The sequence below is a fragment of the Myxine glutinosa genome, chromosome 1 (assembly GCF_964187855.1).
Source record: "Myxine glutinosa chromosome 1, kmMyxGlut1.1, whole genome shotgun sequence".
NCBI classification, from domain to species: Eukaryota; Metazoa; Chordata; class Myxini; order Myxiniformes; family Myxinidae; genus Myxine; species Myxine glutinosa.
The window spans coordinates 217,303,273-217,320,201 of NC_136261.1; the positions used below are offsets into that span (position 1 = coordinate 217,303,273).

Here is a 16,929-nt window from a genome sequence, read left to right on the forward strand (position 1 = left end):
TCTGTCTAACAATAATGAAAATTGCATCAGTTGTAGATCATCCTTTCATAAATCCAAACTGGTTCCCATCTATAATTTATGACCTCCCTTACACTCTCATCAATCACCTTTTCCAAGGCTTGTTCTATCAATTCTAATCCCTCTATAATACAGGGTGTCTCAAAATACATGGAACCCATGTCACTGCTAATAATTCTGCCAATATTAATGTTCTTGTTCTTTTTTTTTCAGATTTGAAGAGAGGAGACCATAACAACTAATAATTATCAATCAAAATGCCTTGGACAAAGGAGGAAAAAATATTTTGCATCACTACTTATTTGGAGACGAAATCATTCAAAACGGTGCAAGCAAAATTTCGCAGGAAGTTCAACTTCAACAACTATCCCCAGAAAAACGAAATTTATCATTGGGCACACAAATTTCAAGCCACTGGATCAGTAAACAACCTCAACAAGAAGGCAGAAACACCCAGTTCTGGCAGGAAGCTGACTGCAAGATCTCCTGACAATGTGAATGCGGTGAGACATTCTGTCGGAAGGAGCTCGAAAAAGTCCATCCGAAGACGTAGCCAAGAGCTGGGTCTTTCACGTGCGTCAGTGCAAAGAATCTTGATCAAGGATCTTCAGCTGTACCCATACAAGATCCAGATCAAGCATAAACTCACACCAGCTGACATGGCAAAACGTGTTGTGATGTGCCGGTGGTTCGAGAACAAGTTCGAAGAGGATCCTGACTTTCTTGATGATGTTTGGTTCAGCGACGAAGCACACTTCTTGCTCTGTGGGCATGTCAATAGCAAGAACAATGTGTTCTGGGGCACACAAGCCCCAGACGAGGTGCTTCAGAGGCCCTTGCACTCTGTGAAATGCACGGCCTGGGTGGCCATCTCAAAACATGGCATAATCAGGCCGTTTTGGTTTGAAGACGCAGACGAGGAGGCAGTCACTGTCACAAAGGAGCGTTACATTGTGGTGCTCAACAAGTTCTGGAGGGGACTTGGGAGACGTCGTGGCATGAATCGAGATGTGCAATGGTTCCAACAAGATGGGGCAACTCCACATACAGCCAACATCACGATGGAGTATCTGGACCACCGATTCCCTGATCGGCTGATCAGCAGGCGCCGCGAACCCGAGTGGTCTCTGCATTCACCCGATCTGAACCCCCCAGATTTTTATCTCTGGGGGTTCTTGAAGGACCACGTGTATGAGAATCGTCCTCAATCCATTTCTGAACTGAAAGTGGCCATCACCCAGAAGATTCGTGCCATCAGGAAGGAAGAGTGTGTCAGGGTGATTGACAACTTCGCTCGTCGGCTTCAAGTGTGTCGAAGGCGCAAAGGCAGTCATTTGGAACATGTGCTCTAATAAATGTATCCTTTGAGCTAGAGACCTCAAATCTTCAGTTTTTTTTATTGTTATCATATCAGCTTCCAGGAAATGTAATCTTTTTTGGAGTTTCTTGTCTGAGTAATAAATTATTATCATGTTCATGGGTTCCATCTATTTTGAGACACCCTGTATGAAGGCAGTATGCATCTCCCTTCATCTTATACATACGGTAGGTATAATAATGCTATCAAACTAATCTTCAGGAATCCACCCACAATTCTATATCATTCTGCAAAGGTCCATGATCCATCTTACTCCAAGTTTACCAGATGCTTCTATTATCTCAATAACAATTCCAGTTGGACAAGATGATTTATCTTTCTTCATATTCTTAATTGCAATTTTTGAAAAATAGATCAAAGTGAGAAGTTCAAATATCATCTAACTGAAAAAAAAAGTTCTAAAACGATCTGTGCAAATTCTTTACTTAAGGATTCATGAAAATCTATGCTGTATATACATTTTTCATGAGCAATGATGAATATTATGACAAATGCAAGTTGAAGTTGCACCAATTCGAGAGATGCAATGATAGTGAAAATGAATCCCTTACCCCATTCACCATGACATAGGCACGGTCATGTACGCCATCGAAGGGAGAGGTGAGCAGTGTCTCGTTGGTATATGCACGAGGGAAACAAGTGCTATAAAGCAGATAACCATGGCCCTATAGGACAACACACATTGCACAGGTAACTTGTGGCATCATTCATTCATCCATCGCTGCAATTGTACTATGAAATTTATAAGAAATAATGCACAAAATCCACTAAAAACTAAGATACAAGGAAATTATATTCCGGCATTCCCTTGTATATTGCAAACATGAACAATAATTGAACGAGTTAACAACTAAACTAAGAATTAATCTATTTCCTAGTTAATAAGATTTATCAGATTTAACCTTCAATATTCCGTACACGCGAATCAAGAAACAGCGTTAAGCAATTGGTTTGTGGTCGTCCATCCATCTGTCTGTCTTATCAGTTTATGATCAAGGAACAACTTATTTAAATTGAACGTTATATTTTGAACACGAATCAGAACATAAACCTGCCCTTTGTCTCTGAAGTACTTTGTCTCTGAATTTGTCCCGATCGCACATGCGCAGAGAGGAGTGACATAATTTTTTTTACTCTGTCGAACTGCCTGGCAGTCAAACAAAATTGAAAATCATTCCAAACAGGAAACACTGTTTTTAAGGATGTTATAAAGGACACAAACATCAGACAGGAAGAGCTAATGTAACGTGTTAAATAAGGTGGTGCAAGACACAACATCAAAGGTGGTAAACATCTGATTCAATGGTTTGTTTTGTTTCTTTCTACAGCCTTTAAAACCTTATTCTATTTCAATTGAATTCTATATTTCAACAATGCAGAAAACAAATCGCCTTGTTTGCACTTTCAAAACCCTAGTTTAGAAGTACTTGGGCAAAATGTTATGCCATCTCAACCAATCAAATATGCCGCATGTTGAGGGTGGAGTAACAGCAAAATTCAGACAAAATGACAGCATCTGGCGATGCAATGACAGAGCTAACTTCGTCCAAAAGATCTGTTTGTTTGGTGCATCTTTTTATCAAAGATTGTTACAAAATTGTCAGTTTCTCCGAGAAGAATTGGCCGAAAGTTCAGCTTTGGACTGTTCCGTTTGACCCCACTGGCTTTGAATGGTTGCCATGGTACCTGTAATTCAAAGGTCACAAACAAAGCTGACATAGATCATGCTCGAAAATGCAAAACAAGAGTTAACAAGCATTACGCCTAGGTCCCCTGTCGGTGAAGTGATGTGAGTTGACAAAGTGGAAGACGCAAGGCGGCCATCTTGGATTTTGACGTGGCGACCCAATTTTCAATAACGTTCTCCCTTATGCGTAGATACACCCACATACCAGATTAGAAGTTGGTTCTTCGCTTATTTTTCAAGATATTCCGCTCACAAGGTTCAGACATACATGGCGGCGGCCATTTTGGATTTTGACGTGGCGACCCAATTTTCAATAGCGTTCTTCCTTATGCGTAGGTACACCCACACACCAGATTAGAAGTTAGTAGTTCGTTTATTTTAAGATATTTCACTCACAAGGTTCAGACATATACATGGCGGCGGCCATCTTGGATTTTGACGTGGCGACCCAATTTTCAATAGGGTTCTTCCTTATGCCTAGATACACCCACACACCAGATTAGAAGTTGGTACTTCGCTTATTTTTCAAGATATTCCGCTCACAAGGTTCAGACATGCATGGCGTCAGACATATATGGCGGCGGCCATCTTGGATTTTGACGTGGATTGCACCCACACACCAAATTAGAATTCGGTCCTTTGCTTACGCACGCACGCACGCACGCATGAACGAACGAACGGAGGGGAAAACCATAGTCCCCCTTTCGCTCCGCGGTGCGACAGGGGACAAAAAGACCCTTCTCATGTCCTTTTTCTGAGAACTGTGTGGGGTAAGGTGTTCTATGAACGCTCAAGTTTTAATTAAATAATTTGTTTCAACATGAACAATAAAGGCAAAGCCTCAAATAATTACGCACGCACGTACGCACGCACGCACGGACGGACGGAGGGGAAAACCATAGTCCCCCTTTCGCTCTGCGGTGCGACGGGGGACAATAAAGAGGATGATAAACCCTTACACAGTAAAAACTGCAGTATGAGTAAAAGGAAATGGGCATAACCTGGGTTGTACAATTTTATTATTAATAAAACTATAAAAGATATGAGACAAAAATATCCACCTGATTCATTTGCTCAAAAGTGAGAGGGAATGTACTGTGTTTGTAGTATGGAGATATCACATCCAAAGCATCCAAAAGTGAAACTTCCTGCAGGAAAAGAGTCAAAGATGAGAAGGTTTGATGGAAATTAAGCATTTAGTAGGGATGTGTTGATGAGGACAAACTGTTGGTCAAGGTGGTAGTTAGAGAGGAAGAAGTCAAAGTACAATAAAAATACCGCTTTCAGGATGACGTGTCCATAGGCAAACTTGGGTGTTGCCGGGAGAACCGGCCCCTGTGGCACCCTCAAATGCTGACAACAGAGAGACCAGCTTGGTTAGTGATTTGGAAAACCGCTTGGTATTTGTTTAAAAAAACCGATAAGAGAACATTTACTGAAGCATATACCTGAAGGACATCTAAAATGTCAATTCAGAATCATTTCGCAAAGATCATCATGTGCAAGGCCACGAGGTCTTAGGCTACTTTAAAGGTGACAGTTAAGGTGCAGGTTGAGGTCAACATAATTTGCCATGCAATGCAATCAAAACTGAATGGGCTCTCGTTTCAGGGATAAATTATTTTGCCAAGGAAATGTGGATGCACGAGATAAATGGTCACTCAAGGTTATGATACAAAATCCATAATTTCACAAGAATAATTATGGTCGAAAAGGTAAGCAATTACCCACTGTTATCATTTAAATCAACGTTTCTTGCACAAACAAATACCAATAAAGACCTTGCGGATGGTCGATCGTAAAAGATGATATTTGTCAGTGGGGTCTCCGGCCTCAGAGAGAGGTGCATCATAGTCATAGCTTGTTGGCTGCGGGGAAAACGGCTGATTGGCACCTGGACAAGTAGATAGAAAATGACAAAGAATATCAAAACTGTCACATGTTCTTTGTGTTCAGTGACCGTTATGCGTTATAGTACAGCAGATAAACACAAAAATTGTGCATTTTATGAGAAAAGCATGAAATTTTTAACATAGTTAGTGCATACCATAAGGTTTATTTTCAGATGTGGAGGGGTCAGATTTGACCTCTGAGAACCGTGAGAGGTCAAACCCAAAATGGCCGCCAGTCCACCGAGTCTAATGTTCAAACGCGCTTAATTTTGGAACCAAATAGTGTAGAAAAACATTATAGGTGTCATTTCCAACTAAATTGGGGATGCCCAGAGGTGAATGATGCTTTCAATGAACTCCTAGGCATGCCAAGTGAAGTCAGTGAAGGCTCAATGTTACTGCTAGAGCGAATTGTGGTGCTGATGTACGATAGAACCAGTGAGAGCACGGAAGTGAATGATGCCAGGAAACAGCTCTTCACACAGAAGTGTAGAACTCTAGAGAACATTCCTCCAACCCAGGCAACACTCAAGCAGCACATCAAGCGCACTTGCTACCATACCATACCAGGCCAACTGTTGTAACCAGGCATTGGTCATGGATCCAGAGAAGCCAGACCCACCTGACTGGGGCTGGACAAAGGAGACAACTGGGTGGCAGCCTCTTTGGACCACTCTTCCTGAAGCATCAAAATCGTGCCATGAATTGATCCACTGTGGCTGCAGGAAAGGGTGCACTGGATGCTGCAAGTGTGCCAAAGCTGCATTCAAGTGCACTGCACTGTGCTTCTGTTCTGGAGACGGTTAGATTTAGATCATTACCAATTTTCATCATTGCACTTGATTTAATGTAAGCTTTGGTGGACATACTTGGTTAATTACAGTTATTTTTTCAGAGGTTATTGCATCATTCCTTGCAGTGTAAACACTTTTTTTTTCATCATTTCTGGTCTTTGGGTGTTCTGTACCTATCCCTCCCTGTACCTGAAAAAATTAAGTTTTAAAAGTTCAAATGAACTTTTTCCAATAGCAGTTCCAACTGCAGTATCATAAAAATGGATATGTAATTTGACCTTGACCTTGACCTAAATGCATGTCCTTGAGTTCTGGCGATCTCAAAAGTATCACCAAATGAATGGGCATCCCCAATTTAGTTGGAAATGACACCTCTAAGCGCGTTTGAACATTAGACCCGGTGGACTGGCGGCCATTTTGGATTTGACCTCTCACGGTCCTCAGAGGTCAAATCTGACTTCCCTCCACATCTGAAAATAAACCTTATGGTATATACTAACTATGCTAGAAATTTCATGCTTTTCTCAAAAAATGCACAATTTATTAAAATATGAGAGCTGTCTGTATACCTATGATTCGTTATGGAACAAATTGTTTATATATGTGATTTTGTAATGTTTAATGGGAATAGAGGCTAAGTGTGAAGATGACAAGTGCTAATGCTGAAGTCAGATTTTACATCTTGTGGAAAGATCACGACTATTCGGGAAAAATTGAGCCGCTTTGGGATACGGAGCTATTTGCTGTACGAGCAGTATCTGGCTCCATCCGGATATACGTATAACCATCTCGTATATACAAGTGGCTTTTAGAGAGGGGGGCTTTCGGAAATGTTCGTGAGCTGTCTATATAAGTTGGGCTAAGGAGAAGAGCTGCGAGAAAAAGCCATTCATCATTTGCTTTTCTGTGTACAGTGCCATGTGGATGAGTATTGCTTGTGTTTCATCATTTTAAAATAAACAAGTGTGCACTATGCTCGACTGCCAATTCGACATCGATCGATCAAATAACCTTTTTTTTAGTCATCACAAAAAACATGTTGCGGTAGATACTTCACACAAGCAAACAAGCAAAGAAGTTCAACCACAGCAAATTGAATAATACTAGTACACTCACTCCGCACTGAAGCAGCAGGAAGGGTCATGTTATTATCCACTCTTGGTTATACAGATTACAGTAGATCTTGGCTCGGGCCTCAAGAACATTGGGGGTGTGTTCAATTGCCAAGTTTCTTGTAGAGCGCCCGCCAAGCGGCTTAAGCATTCGAGCAAGCACTCCATTCAAAACCGTTGATAAGGAACGGCTGGCTTGGCAAGTGCTATATGGCTGCATGCTTGGTAACTCAACATACCCCAACTTTTGTCCCTTTCAGTTTAATGTTAATCAGCAGTAGCAACTGTTTCAAAAGGTAATCATATGCGTTTGTGGTTTATAATATTTTTGCGGCACCCCAAGAAATGTCACGACAAGCTATTTATACTGTACATGTTAACATGGCGTTTATTCAAGGAGGTAAGAGACACGCGGACAGGTTGGATATAATAAATATTGTATTAACAAAAGACACGTATATACAGCAATGCAGTTTACAAAAGGAAATAACTTTACCCTTAATCACACCAGCCCCTCATACAATCAGCCTTAAAATGAAATACAGACATGCGCCACATTCATTCAGGGAAGTTGGAAGAGAAATGCGTGATAGACAGCAGGGCGGAGGGAAATTGTGGGGGTGGGGTGGGGGGGTGGGGTAGAAGTCGGTGGGGGTATAGGGTCAACCCGGCCTCAGCTGTACATGAACCGGACAGCTCACATGGTACCGAACATGTTGTAAGGTGCGGTGAGTGAGAGGTGCAAGAGAGGTCACTTCTGCAGTTTGGTCCGTACTCGCTTGGTGCTCCATGCAACTGCTTGACATTCCTCAGCGAGCGGTGCCCTCAGCACTCGCTTGGCACTCTGTTTCATGACACAGACTGCACAAAGTGTTGAACTCCACAGACTGCACAAAGTGTTGAACTCCACAGACTGCGTAAAGTGTTGTACTCCACAGACTGCGTAAAGTGTTGTACTCCACAGACTGCATAAAGTGCTGTACTCCACAGACTGCATAAAGTGCTGTACTCCACAGACTGCATAAAGTGCTGTACTCCACAGACTGCATAAAGTGCTGTACTCCACAGACTGCGTAAAGTGTTGAACTCCACAGACTGCACAAAGTGTTGAACTCCACAGACTGCACAAAGTGTTGAACTCCACAGACTGCACAAAGTGTTGAACTCCACAGACTGCACAAAGTGTTGAACTCCACAGACTGCAAAAAGTGTTGAACTCCACCGACTGCGTAAAGTGTTGTACTCCACAGAGTGCACAAACTCCCAAACTCCACAACCACCCTCGGCATCCAGCCACACTGACTCGCTGTGGCACGCTCGCTTCCACCCCACCACTCAGACTTGTCCCCCGGAGCTGGCCCTGTCCTCTCTAATGTCGCGATGACTGGGACTTAGACGGCACCACTTGCAGTGCTGGAACGGCAATTATTTGGTCAAAATACTGGTGAAGTGAAGTGATTTGATAATGTGGTTTGGGTATGGAGTTGTATGTAGACCTATCCTTCATAAGAGGGGATGGGTAACCGAACTAAACAGAATCATATGGAAATATTAGGTGTACTGGAAAGTAATGTCGTTTTTCAAAGAGGAATACAAAGCTTTAACAAAACGTTACTTTCCGGCACACCCAATATCCAAACCCCAGGGTTATTTTATGTGTTGAAAGTAACTCCCCAGGGTCTTTACACGGACCGTGCGGACCCTTCAGACCACTTCAGACCCTGGAAGACCCAAAATACCCTTCAAGGCCCTGAGGCTCAAAAAGACCATGAATACCCGAAGACCCAAAACACCCCGAAGACACAAAACACCCCGAAGACCCAAAACACCCCGAAGACCCAAAACACCCCGAAGACACAAACACCCCAAAGACCCAAAACACTCTGAAGACCCAAAAGCCCCTGAAGACCCAAAAGACACCAAATACCCAAAAGACACCGAAGACACCAAAGACCCAAAAGACCCTGAAGACACCAAAGACCGAAAAGACCCTGAAGACCCAAAACGCCTCAAAGGCCCAAAATACCCTAAAGGGCCCAGAGGATCCAAAAGACCCTGAAGACCCAAATGGCCCTGAAGACCCAAAAGACACTGAAATGGTCAAAGATGCCTACCCCACTGACACGACGTGTGGTGAGGCGCGCGGAGCGCGCCGAGTCACGCTAGTGTATATATTGTTGTGGATATGAGGATTGTGTTTTTTATTGTGTTTTTTATTGCTGTATTCTGGACCCTCCTGCCTCCAGTCTGTGTATAAAGGTCAACGGGCGTTCCCGTAGTTAATTCCATAAAGCATACACGAAGGACACCATATATCCCTGTTCAATAGTTATATTCTTATTATGTGTATTAGTGTAAGGCTGTGTCTCCCATTAATTTAAATACTCCATTGCACCAAGTGAAATAAGAGTAGATCCCCTTTCATTCACATTCCCCTTCCAACAATTGCCAACTGTTCCCTCCGCGACTCCATTCGCCACGAGGTCGGCTTGGAGAAGAAGGGGGAGGAGCTGCCGACTCCTGGGCGTGCCCGCCCATCGTCATCAAGGCCGAGGCGAGCTCACCGATGGGCGTGTCCTGGACACCAGCGGCTTGATCGCCTGAGGCGCTATAAAGAGCGCGCGCGAAAGCCTAGAAGTTGTTGTTGGACTAAGCAAAAGAGGACTGAGTTGGACTAAGAGTTGGACTAAGCAAGAGAGGAAGTTGTTGGACTGGGTTGGACTAAGAAAGAGAGAGGAGAGAAGGGGCGAAGCGAAGCAAAGAGAGAAAGAGTCCTGGAGTTTGTGAGAGAGGGAGAGAGAACCCGTCACGCCAGACCCCCCACCAGCAGCTTGGCTCCACCAAGCAGCTCCGACCCGTTACCCCGCGCACACGACAGGATCGGTGGCATCGGCGGCCGTCGAGGTCCAGCCCGACGTCCCGTGCGGGATCAAGCTTCAGCCAGCTCCGTACCTTCCTCCCCCTCCAGCCACCCACCTCCTGTCATTCCTGCCTGCAATTTCCCCATTCGTGTACGTGAGTTTGTTCTGTGTGTCTTGTCCCTTGGTTAATTAAGCCTGTTTAGAGAAGCTACCGATTTTCACTGTGTCTCTTTGATTCTTCTGTAAATTATTTTATTATCCTTCCTTCTCCTTGGTTACTTTTGGTTGTAAATAGCAAATAAATTATATCCGTATTCCCTACTTCTGTCTTCTTCTTCTTCACATCCTTCGCTTTAGTCTTTTCCCCATTGAATACCTGTGGCGCGATTTTGGCCAACGTTCAGGAATCGGGTTAGTCGGGGTAACTGTTCGGGCGCGGCGGCCATCCGCTCGGCAAACAACATCCTAGCTGTGTCCGTAACAATATTTTTTTCTTTTTTTCTTTTTTGTATACTGAATCGAGGCTCGTGAAAGAGCTAACATTTACTTCACAAACAAATCGACCAGACAAACAAAATACACAAAAAGAGGGAGCGGAAGACAAGATGGGGAGAAAAGGGGAAGCACACAAACACAACATCCGAGAGCAGGGAGATGTGTGGAAGGGAGAGGGCCCGGGGGGAGGAGGCATGGGAAGGGGGGGGGGGGGGGAGGGAGAAGTATAAAGCACAAGGACACCAAGGACTTCCAGGACAGAAGTTGGTATTTCAAAAAGGGGAATTGGGGTGAAATTAGCGGGGGTAGAAAAGATCAAGGTTTTGGATGGGGGAAGATAAGAGATGGTGGTGAACAGCTGTTTTAAAGACTTGGAGGGTGGAGTGGGATTGAAGAGAGTGAGGGAGTTTGTTCCAGAGGCGGGAGAAAAGAGGAATGAAGGAGTGAAGGTGAGCAGAGAGTCTTGATTTTGGCAGTTTAACCAAAAGAGGGTTGCAGGCAGATCTTGTGCGACCTGTAGGAATATTTGCGGGACAGAGCCCAGAGAGAGCTGGGGGGGGCAAGGCCAGAGAGGAGTCGGTAGAAGACGGAAAGACCACCAACCTGCCTGCGGTGAGTGAGTGAGAGGCCCTTGGAGTTAGCTTCATCGCGGGAGATTCCAATGATTCTGAATGCTTTGGTTTCAACAGCGCGAAGGCGAGCTAGGTGTGAGGCAGGAGCACCAGCCCAGAGGGGAGAGCAGTATTCCATTGAGCTGCGGATGAAAGCCTTGTATGTGGTGAGGAGCTCAGGTGTGCCAAGGAAGGACTTCGCACGACGGAGGATGTCCAGTCGGCGACTGGCTTTGGAGGCCAGATTTGAAATGTGGTTTTTCCAGGAAAGATCATGGCAGATAGTGAGACCCAAAAGCTTGAGTGACAGAACTTCTTGGAGAGGATTATTCAGAAAGTGGATGGGAGGGTTGTCCAGTCGGTCTTTTCGGAGAGACATCGTAAGAGTGTGAGATTTGTCAGGATTGAAAGACATGTTCCACTTGTTTGCCCAGTCTGTGATTTTGTCAAGGTCTGCAGAGAGTGAGGAGGCTGCAGACTGCCGATCTGAGGGATGAAGAATGGAGCGACAGAGAGTAGAGTCGTCAGCAAAGAGATAGAGAGGATTTTCAAGAGAGTCAGAGAGATCATTGATGAAGACCAGAAAAAGCACAGGGCCCAGAACACTGCCTTGGGGAACTCCAGCCTGAACAGGAAGAGGAGATGAGAGAAACCCATTCAGGGCCACACGTTGACTACGACTAGAGAGGAAGTCCGCCAGCCATGCGTGGAGATTTCCATGGATACCAAAAGAGGAGAGTTTGGTGAGCAGAGCGGGGTGCCAGACTGTATCGAAGGCACGTGATATGTCAAGGGAGACTGCTCATATATATATATATATACCAGGGTGATTGAAAAGTAACTCCCTATTTTAAAATATTTAGAAATTATTTATTTATTGTAATATTTTTCTCAAATTTTTAGTGTTTGTTCCTTAATGTATGAGAATTTAATCTGTGTTGGTTTTTTTCAGATTATTTTTTGTTTGAAATTCGGAAGCCCTACAAACATGGCTGGACGTCTTACCCTGCAGGAGCGTGCCCAGCTAGCGGCACGTTACGAAGTTTGGAAATCCGTTGTTCAAGTGCAAAGATGGTGGAGGACCATTAAAGGAGCACATGCTCAAGTTGAGGCAAAGACGATCAAGAATTGTCATGCCAAACTCATGGCTACAGGATCTGTATCTGATACTCGAAGAAGCGGTCGCCCTTCCAAGTCCAGTGACCCGGAGACAGTGCAAGCAGTTCAAGAAATGTTTACACATAGCCCAAGAAAGTCAATTCGACAAGCAGCAAGGGAAAGTGGGCTCTCCTTTCACACAGTACGAACTGTGCTCAAAAAGGAGCTTAAATGGCATGCTTGGAAGCCGCACTACTGTCAAGCACTCTCTGCTGAAGACTGCGACATTCGCATGGAGTTTGGGGAGGTGATGCTGGCTTGGTATGAAGATTGGTCTGATCTCTTTAAAAATATCCTCTGGTCTGATGAAGCGGTATTTCACATCGGTGGGTTTGTGAACCATCACAACTGCTATTACTGGGCAGGAGAAGATCCTCGTGTTATTTCTGAAAAAACGCAATATCGGCCCAAGGTAACGGTGTGGTGTGGAATGACTTCGGAAAGGATTGTAGGTCCCTTCATTCTTCGCGATACCATGAATGCCAAAAGGTACCTCACCATGCTGCAAGACGAAATCTGGCCAATTATCAGTGCTTCGGAGAATGTTGAAGATTTGATTTTCATGCAAGATGGCGCTCCTCCACATTTTGCTATTGTTGTTCGTGAATGGCTGAATGCCCACTTCCCTGGGAGATGGATGGGTCGTCGTGGTCCGTATGAGTGGCCAGCCAGGAGCCCTGACTTAACACCATGTGACTTTTTTTCTTTGGGGTTGGGTAAAAGAGCAAGTCTACTGTACCAAACCAACGACTTTGGAAGAACTTGAACGGCGAATACGAGAAGTTATGTCTTCCATCCCACAAGAGTTCCTGATGAAATCAGTTGACGCGGTTCCCGGGCGGCTTGAGAAGCTGGTGGCGAATTCTGGTGCCCATATCGAATTTTAAATAAAACTTCATGCTATACGCTTTCTTCTTATATCCATTTCTTGTAAAAATTATAGTTAAGAAATAAATTATAAGTATTTTAAAATCGGGAGTTACTTTTCAATCACCCTGTATATATATATACAGTGAAACCTTGACTTACGAGTGCACCAACTTACGAGTTTTCCGAGATACGAGCCGTCGCTCGGGCGGTTTATTGCTTTGAGATGCGAGCCGAGATCTGAGTTACGAGCTTACGCCACCCGCCACCAAGTGGGTTCCGGTCACGTGGTTATCTTGCCGTGCAAGCATCTCTGCCGTATATCGCTGCTGCTTTGTTTTCGCATTTTGGTTATTTTGGAGCTTATGCCACCCGCCACCAGGTGGTCTCCGGTCACGTGGTTATCTTGCCGTGCAAGCATCTCTGCCGTATATCGCTGCTGCTTTGTTTTCGCATTTTGGTTATTTTGGAGCTTACGCCACCCGCCACCAGGTGGGTTCCGGTCACGTGGTTATCTTGCCGTGCAAGCATCTCTGCCGTATATCGCTGCTGCTTTGTTTTCGCATTTTGGTTATTTTTATTAAATTTTTAAATGTTTTAAATGTTTTAATGTTTAAATATTTAAATGTTTATTAACATTTTGGTTAGATTTTATTATAACTTTTGCCGAACTGATAGAAGCCGAACGATACATCCCCCAGCAAATCTTCAACTGTGACGAGACAGGGCTCTTCTGGAAAAGGATGCCGAGGAGGACGTATATATAAACGGCAGAGGAGAAGAGCATGCCAGGCCACAACTTGTTCAGAGTGCCGGCGATAGCTCGCCTTCTCTTTGTGGAAAACACGGTGAGATCCTTAACATCCAACAACTAATGGGACGCAAACGGGGCGCCCAGTTTAGCGGTACACACATTGATGAATCACCCTGCCTGTGAAACACCGACATGACAGGTTATAGCTGGGTCGGGATTCAAACCCAGGCTGGACAGTTTAGAGTCAAGTGTGCGTACCTCCAGTCCAGGCCATCCTGCCAACTTGTATGCTGCATACAGGTGAAATATAAAGCGTGAGATATTTTTATATATACTGTATATTAAAAAAAAAATTGGTGTGGTTTTTGGCGGGCTGGAACGGTTTAATAGCATTTCAATGCATTTTAATGGGGAAATTTAATTTGAGAAACGAGCAAATTGAGTTACGAGCTCGGTCACAGAACGAATTAAACTCGTAAGTCAAGGTTTCACTATATATATATATATATATATATATACATATATATATATATATATATATATATATATATATATATATATATATATATATATATATATATAGTTGCGGTTTTGAGAACCCACACTTGTAAATATGACATCATTAAAGGGTTAAAGGTTGCACCCCATAGGTAGGCCACAAGCAACACGTAGGTCACCATAGGACTTCAGTTATTTCATTAGTATGTGTATAGATAAGGCCATGTTTCCAATAGTTGAATCTGCGTTGTGTCAATCAAATAAGGAGTAGGTCCCCATCCATTCAGCCTCCCTCTCCAAGCGACGCCATTAAGCGCTAGCCATCGCCCTCGCCCTTTAGGGCCAGCGGCGTGTGCAACCTCGCTGGGCTTCCACCCAAACCAGCAGCCTTCGCTGCCCTTGAGCTTGCGCTCACCCAAACACCGCCATAAGCCACGAGGTGAGGCCCGAGAAAGGGGGCGGAGCGCCAGGAAGAAGGTGTGGCCACGTCACCCAGCCGTCAAAGGCGGAGCCGGTAAGACCTGACCAGCCAACCAGGGCTGAGGTAACATCGCCTGATAGGCGTGGCTTTTGGGCTGGCGGAGCGATCGCTGCTTCAGTTATAAAAGCGCGAATGCAAAGCCCTTTCAGAGGACTGTCCACAACTTATTGAGAGAGAGCGCAATTCATGAGGACTCGTGTTGGAGAGAGAGCGCTATTCACAGGACTCGTGCTGGAGAAAGGGATTGACTGCCATTGAGCATTGATTGCAAAAGGACTTGTGTGAAAGGCGCTTTTTATAACCGTCACCTTACCGACCTTTCCCTGTATAATTGTCCGCCCGCGCCAACGCCACGCGGAGAGCTGCTGCCGTTTTCCATCTGCTGCACGGTACGAGTCGGGGACCGGACGAGGTGGACGCCATCGCCGGACCCTCAACCTGTTCCACCCTACCATCTACAATCCCCGTGTGAGTGTCTGAGACGGACCCATTTGTCTGGGGAATAGAGTAAGACAGTTTAAGGCTGCCCTGTGTGCTTCTTCTTCCTCTTCCTATCTTGTACATTTCTTTCGTTTCCTCTTATTTCTGTAAATTGTTAATAAATTGCTTTGTTCTTCCTATTTTCTTGGTTTCCTCTCCATCCGATCGCATCAGTCTTTTCTCCAATTGGGTAAGCGTGGCACGATCGCAACCGCTATAATCGGGTCTAGTCAATTGTTAACAGCTCGGATCGCGGATTGCTATCCGCTCGGCATTTTCCATCCATATCCGTGATTCGAGCGGGAGTTATTCCCTCATTTCCGGTCGGCGTTAGTAATTAGGTACTAGCGAACCCCGAGGCCTAACAAACCCTATCTAACGCCGACATGGCCCGTGTGTGAGACGGGCCCGGAAGGACGTTATAACTTCCAGGACTCACGTCGGCAAGATAAAAGGACAAGGGGATTAACCCCTCCTTGATAAGGGGAGAGCCGACGTTCGAGATCCGCAACAATATATATGTATGTATATGTATATACATACATATATATATATATATATATATATATATATATATATATATATATATATATATATATATATATATATATATATATATATATATACTGAAACGCAAAAGAAACTTACCACCTTTGAAACCTTTAAATATCAACAATAACACTGCGTGTAGTAAATGTGTGAACTTATTTGTGGACAATAGTGTCCTCACTGTCAGACAAAACGGTCACGGATGGTCACTTGAACCTTCAATGGTCACTTCATAGCACAGCTGTTGAACAGCCGTTTTGACTGTCAGTGATTAGCCAAGGGGTACGGGATGATTTTAATGAGCTGCATGTGATGTCTTGATATTGGCTTTAAAAAGGCCAGTGCAAAATGGGCATTTCAATCAACATGCCACGATTGTCAAGGGATCAACGGCAGCGTGCCCTGGGCATGCTGCAAGGCGGACTGAGCTACCGTGAGGTGGCACGTCGCCTTGGCTGTTCACACCAGACGATATCGGCCCTGGTGGACAGAGACACCCTCCACAACTCTGCAGATGACAGACCTCGATCAGGGAGGCCAAAAGTCACCACTGCAAGGCAGGACAGGCAGATGGTCCGAAGTCACCTGCGGGATCGATTCCGTCCAGCATCCCGCACTGCGGCAGAAACTCCGGGGCGTGCAAACCCACAGATCTCCAATGATACTGCACGAAGACGACTGCCTGACTATGGTCTGACTGCCAGAAGACCATACAGAGGCCCCGTTATGACGGCTGCCCATCGCCGCAACCGACAGAGATGGTGCCAGCAGCATCGGCGGTGGACCTTGGCGCAGTGGAAAAAGGTCGCTTTCAGCGATGAGTCAAGGTTCTGTGTGGACAGTCCTGATGGGCATGAACGTGTCTGGAGAAGAACTGGCGAGCGATATGCCGATTGTTGCGTGCGTCAAGTCAACAGGTGGGGTGGCCCAAGTGTGATGGTGTGGGCCGCCATATCAGGCCGGTACAGGACGCCACTGGTGGTTGTGGATGGGAATCTTAACGCCCAGCGGTATGTGGATAACATCCTGCGACCTCATCTGCTGCCATTCCTGCTAGACCACCCAGAACTGAGAACCTTTCAGCATGACAACGCTCGTCCCCATGCTGCTCGCTTTACCACTGCATTTCTCCAAGGCGAGAACATCAACACCATGCAGTGGCCTGCGCTCTCCCCTGACCTGAATCCCATAGAGCACCTGTGGGATGAGCTTGGGAGATGCGTAGTTGGCAGGGCCAGGACACGGGCAGAGCTGCTTCAGACATTGAGGACTGAGTGGGACAGAATCCAGCAGC

At 45.1% G+C, this 16,929-nt stretch overlaps 1 protein-coding gene across 1 annotated transcript in view; it reads right to left on the minus strand.

Moving 5' to 3' along the window:
* Positions 1–16,929, minus strand: part of LOC137434010 (beta-galactosidase) — an 89,925-nt gene that overhangs the window by 22,985 nt on the left and 50,011 nt on the right. Inside the window, exons 11-14 of the mRNA XM_078783595.1 lie at positions 4,865–4,977; positions 4,362–4,436; positions 4,145–4,231; positions 1,948–2,061 (exon numbers count right to left, since the gene is read on the minus strand). Of these exons, the coding sequence (XP_078639721.1) occupies positions 1,948–2,061; positions 4,145–4,231; positions 4,362–4,436; positions 4,865–4,977 (389 nt within the window). The remainder of the gene's footprint in view (positions 1–1,947; positions 2,062–4,144; positions 4,232–4,361; positions 4,437–4,864; positions 4,978–16,929) is intronic.